Source organism: Eschrichtius robustus, chromosome 6, assembly GCF_028021215.1.
Source record: "Eschrichtius robustus isolate mEscRob2 chromosome 6, mEscRob2.pri, whole genome shotgun sequence".
Lineage (NCBI taxonomy): Eukaryota > Metazoa > Chordata > Mammalia > Artiodactyla > Eschrichtiidae > Eschrichtius > Eschrichtius robustus.
Window position 1 is genome coordinate 138,564,845 of NC_090829.1, and position 9,951 is coordinate 138,574,795.

A 9,951-nucleotide genomic window follows, 5' to 3' on the forward strand; every position below is an offset into this window, starting at 1 on the left:
CAAGTGCCTTTCTGTTCGAAGCCCCGTTTCCTCATCTGTTAAATGCAGCTGCTCATGGTGCCTAAGTTACCGTGAAGATAGAAAGAGGTGACTGAACACCGCTCCCTTCTCCTCGGCTTCCAGAACCTCCCAGTTTGGTCCTCCTTGCTCACGGGGTGTTCCTCTTCTGCTTGCCTTGCTGGATGCCCCCGTCCTCCCAGCCTCCGAATGTGAAACCCTCAGCAGCCCTTGGCTTCTTTGGTTGCTCATGTGTATTCAGGTCCCATGAGACCCTTTCTAGCTACGTGGCTCATTGTGTCCTGGGCTGAGGCTCCCACGTTGATCTGTCCCTCAACTCCAGCTTCACACATCTAAGGGCCCTGATCGCCAGCTCCACTTGAGGCGGCTCAGACCAAACACATTGAAAACAAACAAAATCTACCTTACCAGAACCTCTTCTTTCCAGAATCTCCTTCTTTCAGAACACGGTGAACCCATTCTTCCAGTTGATCCAGTCCCAAATCTTGGCATCCACATTTAAGCCCCTTTCTTTTCGCACCCCACAACCAAGCCATGGGTACATTTTATCAGCTCTACCTTCAGGCACATCCCAACCTCCTCCCACCTCCACAGCTGCCCCCTTGTCCAGATCCCCATCTCATGCCTGACTGTCAACAGCCACGCTGTCCCCTCCACCTGGAAGCAAGAAAGCACAGAGGGTCCAAGGCAGGGGGAAGCAGGGAGGCATGTGGCCACGCTTTGGGGCTTTGGGGCCGGGCATTTAGGGTGCAGATCCTGGCCCCACCTTTGGTTTATAACTATCAAGTAACGGACTGTTATACAAATCGTGAATGTGCCGTAGTTTTCAAATTATTTCCACGTAGGGCAACAGTGGCTGCTACGAAAGTAGGATTCTCTGGGGGATTTCAGAGCCTTTTGATTTCAAAAGACTTAACCCGGGAAAGCAATTAGGGTGTCTTATCCAAGAAGGGGGGACGTTCTGGTGCTTTGAGTATAGGAGAGGCGTGGATCTGTTTCAGGAAGTGGCTTCCCGGAGACTGAGCCTGGGACTAAGGGTTCCTCAGGGTAGAAGATTCCAGTGCCCATTCACACATATGGCCTGGGAGGGGCTGGGGCATGACATGGGTGACCGTGAGGATGGATGGGCTGTGGCCTGGGAGCAGCACCAGGAGGCCCCAGGCTGTGAAGGAACCAGCACCTGGCAGTCAGCAGGTAACCAGAGCGACCCCAAGGCCTAAAGGCTGGGCCTCACCCCTTGCCCAAGTCCAGGGCCTCCAGTAGTGCTGGGGCCCTGAGCCCTCCTAAATGCTGGGGAGGGAACAAGGAAACGTGGCTGGCTTTAGACCTCTGAATCAGAGCCAAATTTGATTTGATTTCGGGAAGCAAAGAAATATAGCATTCTTTATCCCATGAGGGTCATATTGTAATTTACATTCATAACAACAGTCTCCTGGAAAACATCAGAATCTGACTCATGTTTCCTTTTTATTTTGAAATTTGGGATTACATGTTGTACCTCGAAAGGAGACCATACTTTGTTCAAAACAACCTTGGTTATGACTGCCTAGTCCCAAAGAGATGGGCAGAGGCAGGCACCTACTTGATGGCCCTGGAGATTGTAATGTGATGAAAAAGGGGATCACAGGACCTGAGCTCTTGTCTTAGGAGTGAATGAGAGCAAAAGAGCCAGAGGAAACTGGGAACAGCGTTCTTACACCCTGTATCTTGAAGGAGGGAATTAAGGTCTTATTTGGATCTATTTCCTACAGTTGGTGGGCCAGCTGTAGGTCAGAGCCATCCGTGTGTCACTTCCTGTGTGTCGCTTTCTGCTTTCTATGGGGATTCAAACTTGGACCTATGGGTCTGATATCACATTTCCTGTAATCCAGCCAGAACCCAGTTAACAGAAGCTTTGTGGAGTGATGGTTCTAGAAAGAACTAACTATGGTCATGAAACAATTCACTTAATTATTTGGAAATAGTCTGGACATGAAATTAATTAGCTTATAGGTCATGCTTCTACTTGAGTGAATATTTTCTCCCTGCTTACCTGTCTGGGTTCAAATCCTGGGTCTTTTGCTCACTAGCTCTGTGACCCTGGGCAAAATATTTAATCTCTATGCACTTTGATTTCCTCCTTTGTAAAATGGGGTTAAAATGAGTATTTATCTCATTGGGCTCTCATGTATCTCTTTGGTAAGAGATAAATTGGTAAATTAGTAAGTAAAAGGTATTCCTGGAACATGGTGAGTGCTTAATAAATTGTAATCACTATTATTATTAGTCTTTCACCTGAGTAGGAGAGAGGAACATATTTTACCTTAGTAGTGACAGAATTCAGAGAAAGGGTTTGATAAGAGCTATTTTAGAAAGAAATATTGCCGTTCGCAGCAACACGGATGGGCCTAGAGATTATCATACTAAGTGAAGTAAGTCAGACAGAGAAAGACAAATATTATACAATGTCACTTATATGTGGAATCTAAAAAAATAATACAAACAAATCTATATACAAAACAGACTCACAGACATAGAAAACAAACTTATGGTTATCAAAGGGAAGGGGGGAGACAAATTAGGAGTTTGGGGTTAACAGATACAAACTATGATACATAAAATAGATCAGCAACAAGGATTTACTGTATAGCACAGGGAACTATGTTCAATATCTTGTAATAACCTATAATGGAAAATAATCTGAAAAAAATATAACTGAATCACTTTGCTAGACACCTGAAACTAATAAAATGTTGTAAATCAACTATACTTCGAATTTTAGAAAGCTATTTTACCTTTAAATTTGTAATCGGTCTATTAACTAGAATAACTTCACTAAACACATTCTAGATTGTGACCATCAAGTAAGGACTGACAGAATATCATTTCGTTTTAAGAAGATTTTGTTTCTCTTCTTTATGGATTCAGATTTGTTTTTATAATTTAAAGAGTAGGTTAAAATTGCTTGTTTCATCATAAATAAATGATGACCTTTCTGATCTAAATCCCTGACCTAAACAGGATGGCACACCCCGGCCCTCTTAGCTTCTGCGGGGCTAGATAGAGGCTAAAATGTGTGGTACCCCCTCCTTCCAAACAGAAGCGGCCCCTGTTGCTTGGGGTCTAGAGGTCAGCACAAAATAGAAAAGAAATATGTATGTGTAGGATTGTTCCTTAAACCCTGACTTTTCAATGTTGCTAGAAGATTCTCCTGTTGCTAGATCTCATCAATGGTGCAGTTTATTAGGTGTAACTGGTGAGGCTTAAAGGAATCAGAAGAGGATCGTGGGGTGTATGGACATTACTGGTGAGAGCCTCTGCCTACATGGGAAGCACGTGGCAGCTGGGCTTCTTGTCACCATCTCGGTGGCCCGGAGGACCCTGTCAGGAGGAGGCATGAAGTCAGGGGAGCATCAAGCAATTTCCAGCCTTGCTGGATCCAGAGTCGCAGGGCTGAGGTCCGTCTGGCCTCCTAATCCTTGCCCGGGAGCCTCCCCTTCTACCTCCCTGATCCTGGGGCCAGAGTCTCACCAGGCCACGCCACGCCACGCCAGTAAGCCCAGCCACGTGTGGCTGACCCTCTGTGGCTCGCTTCCCTGCGGACAGTGACGGATGGAGCCCTGGTGGCCCTATTCTAAGACCCCTTGAGGATGGTGGGGCTTCACGTAACAGACCTCAGACTCAGCCCTTCCACACGGCAGGGTATTTCCTTCCGTGTTCACAGCTTGAGGCTGGGGCAGAGGCATGAGCAGTCTCCTTGGGCTAACGGGGGAGCAGCGTGTGTGTGTGTGTGTGTGTGATTTAGATCACAGCCCCGAAAGCAAATTCAGTGTCCTTAAAGAGGTCAGGCCTCACCTGGCCCTCGCAGCAGTTCTTTCCAGCTAAAAAAGCAGTCAGCAGCCCTCGTACCTGCTCTGATGTCAGCTGCCATCATACTTCTGTTCCCAGGAAAGACGCCAGTGACATTCTGTGCTTGGGGTGAGCAGCCTTCCTAACTGGGCCTCTTGCCAATGCCTGGAAAGCCAAGTGAACAGGCGTGTTTCACTTTGCCTTTTTTTTCCTTCTGACTTTTGCTGCCTTACTAGTGCGGGCCGACCGCTTCCCGGTAGAAAATGACATTGTCCTTCTTTTGTGGTTTACGGCAATTATCTTTTTTTCAAGGAAGCCCCGCACTTCCTGCCTTGCCTCTGAGATCGAGCCAGGACAGGGCGACCGTTTTTGGTGATGCCGCTCAGGGGCCTTTTGGATGAACATCAGCCCAGCCCTCCTGTGATTCTCCTGTCCCGTGTGGGCGGAGCCCGGAGGCCTGCTGACTATGGCTACCAGCATCTTCGCAGACAGAATCAGGGTCTGCAAACAGACACGGATATTGTCAGTTTCAGAGACAACTGCAACCAAGAGGTTTATTCCTGGCTTGCAAACAAACCCCACTGACCAAACTCCCAAGTCGCTTTTTATTCAGCTGTCATTAAATCACCCACATAAATACATATAATAAATACAAAAACAGGAAGGATTTTTTTTTTTTTTTTTTTTAGTCTTTGGTATGTAGAGCTTTTCTCCTCATCTTATTTCCCCGCCTTCCCTGCATCCTAAGCCCATTTCCTCAGGTTCACATTATTCCTTTGGACACCAAAGCAGCCCAGAAGTAAACTTGGTGCCCGGACCTTGAAGCGGTCGGCAGTCTGGGTCCCGGGCGCCTCTCGGGGGCCTGGGGAGGGCCAGGCCGTGGGGACTCACACATAGTCGTTCAGCCTGTACCCGCTGTGCGAGGCCGAGGTGGCCGAGGGGGCCCGATTGTCCTTGTAGGCGTCGGGTGGCCGGTAGGCGGGCGCGGTGGCCGTGCCGGCCCGGGGCTGAGCCTGGTAGGGCCTGGAGGGCGCCTCGTCCTGGCAGGACAGGCAGAGCAGCGTGCCGCCGATGAGCGACAGGGACGAGGAGATGAAGCCGAGGTACAGGGCCTGCCCGATCTCGAACTTCATGCCGCTGGGCAGCAGCGGGTTGTAGAAGTTCTGCACCACGTCGTGGGTGGTCCAGGACACGGCGACCATGCAGAGCAGGCCGGCCAGGAGGAAGAGCACGCCGCCCAGCACGGCGAACGCGGGCTTGGCAGGCGTGCCCTTGGCGCAGCGCGTGCACTTCATGCCGACCACGGCGCAGGCGCAGGCCACGCCCGACAGCAGGCAGGAGATGACCATGAGCGCGCGGGCCGCCTGCAGGTCGCGGGGCAGCGCCAGCAGCGAGCGGTAGATCTGGCACTGGTAGATGCCCGTGCTGTGCCACACGCACTCCATCCACAGCCCCTTCAGGTAGGACACGGCCGTCAGGATGTTGGTGCCCACGTGCGCCGTCCGGCGCCAGTGCGGCAGGATGGTGGTGATGAGCGTGCCGACCAGGCCCAGGAAGCTGAGCAGGAAGCCCAGCAGCTGCACGGCCGCGCTGCCCATGACCTTGCTGGCGGTTGCCGCTCGCTCAGGCGCCCGCAGGAGTCCTAATGAAGCCGGGAGGCGGGGCGGGGGGAGAGGAAACGGGTTAAAGATTATCTCGATGCATCTATTTCTGCCACCGAAACGGCCATTTCCATAGGCGGTTGGTGCCACGATTAATATGTTTTTAAAAATAGTTTCTGAGACTTGATTGGGTGAACGAATAAGCGGCTCGCCTAAGACACTTTCCCTGGAAGGCCAGAGCTAGAAGGGGTGACAGCCGACATCTGGCTGGGCTGTGCTTTCCCGGGACCCCAGGAAAGGACCCTCCAGAGACCCCACTTCTCTCAGTACTTAGCAACCCCACGTGGGAAGTTTTGTCTTGTGTCTGCCCTCAAACTCTGCTGCATTTGAATCTCACTTCATTCTGTTGATCAGTGATCACTAAGGTTGTTAAATCAACAAATGGACTGTTAAGTGTTAAGGCGTGTGCCGCTTATGACTTAGAAAATAGCTCAGACTGCCTGTCAGGAGGAAACATTTTCTGAAAGTGGGAGACTTCCCTATGTGCTCATAGGAGGGGGTCTGGCACCATAGGCGGGTCAGACGCCGCCTTCCAGAATCCCAGATGTGACCTTAGAGATTATCCACTGACGCCAGGGGAGAGGAATGACCAAGGTCATCAGCTTCTTAGGCGCTGCAGCCAGGACCACAAACCAGTGACCCTCCCCTGCGGGCAGGGTACCTCCTCTCACACCGCTCTGAAGAGGGGTGGGCTTATTACAAGACAGGCTGCTACTGAACATTGTAACCATGGCAAAATCTCACACACTTCTTGGGGAAAAGGACCCAGCACGTATGTGGTATGTAGTGCCAGGCGTATTGGGCATACTCGGGAAATATTGGGAGGGAGGAAGGAGAGAGGCAGGGAGTGGGGGAGGGAGGAAAGGAGGATGGAAGGGGGAGAGGAAGGAAGGGAAAAAGGGAGGGAGACCAGAACTGCCCGAGTGGAAACCACCAGCTTCTCTCTCCTGCCGGGAGCAGAGTAAGGGGCAAAAGAAGAGAATCCCACCCTCTGCATGACTCGGGGCCTCTCTGTCTTTAAAACAAGGGAGCTGGACTTCATGGCCGCAGAGTGTCTTCTGATTCTGAAGGGAGGAAAAGGGAAGCTTCTCTGCTGGTGCCAAGTCACTTCAGCGACCCAAACTGGTGAGAGTTCGGAAGGCAAAACCCGCTTCTTCCTTCTTTTTCAGAGCGGTGTTCTGCAGTTAAGCGCAGGAAGGCTGCGGGGAGCCAAAGTGGGCCAGGAGGGCGTCGCCCAATGCAGATTCTCTTGCGAGCTGTTTTTGGGGTGCCCCAGGCCCTCTTGGCTTTAATCCTGGGTCCGCTGTAAAGAAATCTCCCACTAAATCACGATGAAGGATTTGGTTAGTAACAGGTGATGCTTCCATTGGAGGCCTCTACGATCATCTTGCTGGATTTAAAAATCTACACCTGCATGTCTTAGCATTGTTGGAGATGATCTTTAGATCTGTCCTGCTTAACAGACAAATGAGATAACGGTGAGACAGCGTGGTGCTGGACAGGACATCAGTGGTCTGGGGGGGGGGACGAGGTCGGGGGTTTTGCTGATGTTAAAAATGACTGTTTGCTCAGGACCCTGTGTTCTTCACTCACACCTCGAGCTGATCGGCCACAGGCGTCTTGCGAAGCTGGCTTTCCTTAGGAAGCCTTCTTCCCTCCATTCAGCAAGCACTCATTGCAGGTGCTGGGCTTGCGGGGCGGGGCAGCGGGGGGAGACCCCACAGTCCCTGCTGCCCAGGGAGGGGCAACTGTCCTGTGGTCACCGCCGGGCAGGCGGCGGGGCCCACAGAGGGTGCCGCTCTGATGTGCGGCGCCAGAGCTGCCGCCACCCACCTCCTGGATGCACTGGGCACCCGAGCAGAGCTGACACCGAAAGCGCCAATTTACTGGGCCTGAATGGTGCTCGGCCCTGGGCTGAGCGCTCACACACGCCTCCCAGTTTATTCCCCACAGTTACCCAGTGAAGCAGCAGCTGTTACCTCCTCTGCTTTCCACGTGGGGAAACTGGGTGCAGGGGTGAAAGTTCTTTTTCTGGCCTGGCTAGTATTTTTCCCGGTTTAAGTCTTCCTTTCTGAACGCAGTAGGACTGAAGTTAGCGTGAGGGCCTAGGGGTGGTGTCCTCGGTGTATCCTGGGGGAGTTGACTCTCCCCCCCCGAAGATGTCCTTTTACAGTGGTTCAGGTGGCCAGGGTGACGGACTTACAGTGCTGAAATTGGGACAGTCCCAGGCAAACCAGGACGGTCGGTTCCTCCAGGGAGCCTGGAGCTGTGGATTTCTCCAGATGGCCTCTGAGATCCTTTCAGTAACGCCTGAAGGCCACCTCCAGCCTGGTGGCCCCGCTGTCTGTCCCTGGCCAGGGCCTTCTGAGGCTCCTCACAGCTCTTGCTTGTCAAGGTCAATCATTAAGCCCACTGAGCCTAAAGAATGCGGCATAAAAGCTAAGCCTGCTGACCCCATTAGTCTAGGGAAGTGGACCAGAAGTTTATTGGATGTCTAAATATTTATGGAGAGCAACGACTGCTAATTTTAGAAACCATTAGGTTGCTATATTTAAACTTGTGCTTGAAGGATTTGCTAATTTAAGAAGTGAGTGTTAATGAGCCCCCAACTCCCAGACCCCAGCCCCCCACCCCTTTCCCCCTAGTTACCAGCAGCTGCTACTGGTGTTAGGTCATAATTCAACTTCCCAGCAACCACTTTTCACTTTGGGGCCATTCGATGGAAAAACAACCTCAAGCAAACGAATCTCCTCGGAAACCACATACAACTCATCGCTGATGCTTCGGAAGGAACTTGCCCAAGCATGGCCTCCAGGAGGGGCAGCGTGTGGAGGGTCCAGCTGGCCTGCAGTTGGCTTCGTCCACGGGCTGCCCTTTTCCTGCAGACGTGCGTGTGCTCGTGGAAACATTTGCTAGAGAGATGTGCGTCCAAGACAAATATGGTTCTAAGAATCAGGTTCCAAAAAGACCTCGACAGGCGGGGTGGGTGGGGCTGTGTGTAACAAGACGACGCATTGCAGGAACAGACATCGGGCCTTGCGTTTGGGTTCACAGAGCCCCCAAAGCACGCTCCTGGATGGGCAGTATCTGGCTGTCACACCTGTGAGCAGGATTTAGGGCAGTCCTTCCCAGTGGCTGCTTCTCAGGATGCCGTGCTGGCAGGAAGTCTCGTGGAAGACAGAAATGCCCAGCTAGGTTGGAGAAGATCTGGTAACTAACTGTAGGACTTCTCATCGCTGGTAATATACAAACATAACTGGGAATCTCCCAGAAAAGTCTCGCGTGTGGCATCTCCTAAGCTCATTTGACTGCAGACATCCTCCCCCGACTCTGCCGAAGGACAGCTTAAAGTCAAATCACTTAGGCAAGTGGACTTAGAGGATGGAAGTCTGTTGCAAGTTTAATGGAGCAGTGATGAGATAGGGTTGATTTTAAAAAAAAAAGATAATTTTGATTTTGGGGAGGGTTGAATGAGCACAAATAGGACGGCCAGCAAGATGCTCTGATGTGCCCCCAGTAGAGTCTCAGCAAACCCCAGGGCTGTAAACTAATGTGAAAATCTGTGAAGGGCAGCTGTGAAAAGCACCAGGGCTGCTGTCGCCCCTTACACTGGATCTGGTTTTATGAGCACCAGATCTGAAAGGCGAGGGTTTTTTTTTTTTCCATATAAACTTTTATGTTGTCTCCTTCCTCTGTCGTCCATGAGCTACATTTTTTTAAAGGAAGGAATTCAAAACAAACAAAACAAAACAAAGAAAACGAGGCAGGAACCCAGAGCACATGGTGGATTTTCTCCCAGCCTGCCTGGACCCCAGCTGTGTCAACTTCGGAGCTTTGCCTCTGAATTAGGCATCATTTCAACAGCAGTGACCGGTGGGGAGTGCCTCACCGGGATGAGGGACAGATGGGCTGTTTGCCCGGCCCCTACTCCTGCTTCTCTACTGCCCTGTGTCCCTCGGCCCCTACTATGAAGAGCTCTGCTATGGACACGTGTGTCCTTTGTCTTTTCCACACGCACTGCTGAAGGGAATGTCAGCCCTGGGGCAGGAGCAGGTTGTACCCTGAGAGACAGGGCCCCAGCCAGGTGTGTGGAAGGTTCTATACCCACAACCACCTGGGCAGAAGAGTTGGATGATTTGGCCTCCCGAACCTCATTTCAGCTTCTGACCAGCCTGCGGTCGGAGTGGATTTAGAGCCGGTTGGGAAGGGCCCATCCCATGTATGGCTGCCCCACGGCCTCCTGACACGTGTTGGATCCACTGTGGAGACAGCTTGGACTTTGTTTCCTAGAGCTTTATCGGAAAAATGAAGAGCTGCCTTTTAAGGAAGATGGTCATTGGACTTTGAAAGAATGCTGAGTTGCCTCAACTTTGATGTTCAGCAATTGAAGAAAATGTCTGGTTCAAAAAATTGTAATGCTGAGAGGGATAGATTGGGAGTTTGG

At 51.3% G+C, this 9,951-nt stretch overlaps 1 protein-coding gene across 1 annotated transcript; it reads right to left on the reverse strand.

Annotated features, from left to right (window-relative positions):
* Window positions 1–4,733: 4,733 nt before the first annotated feature.
* CLDN14 (claudin 14) lies at window positions 4,734–5,444 on the reverse strand. The gene has a single exon (XM_068545769.1). The coding sequence runs from the start codon at window positions 5,442–5,444 to the stop codon at window positions 4,734–4,736; it is 711 nt and encodes a 236-aa protein (XP_068401870.1).
* Window positions 5,445–9,951: the final 4,507 nt, after the last annotated feature.

Excerpts from the sequence above, each read along its gene's own strand:
- CLDN14 (XM_068545769.1), bottom strand. The coding sequence starts at position 5,444 with ATGGGCAGCGCGGCCGTGCAGCTGCTGGGCTTCCTGCTCAGCTTCCTG.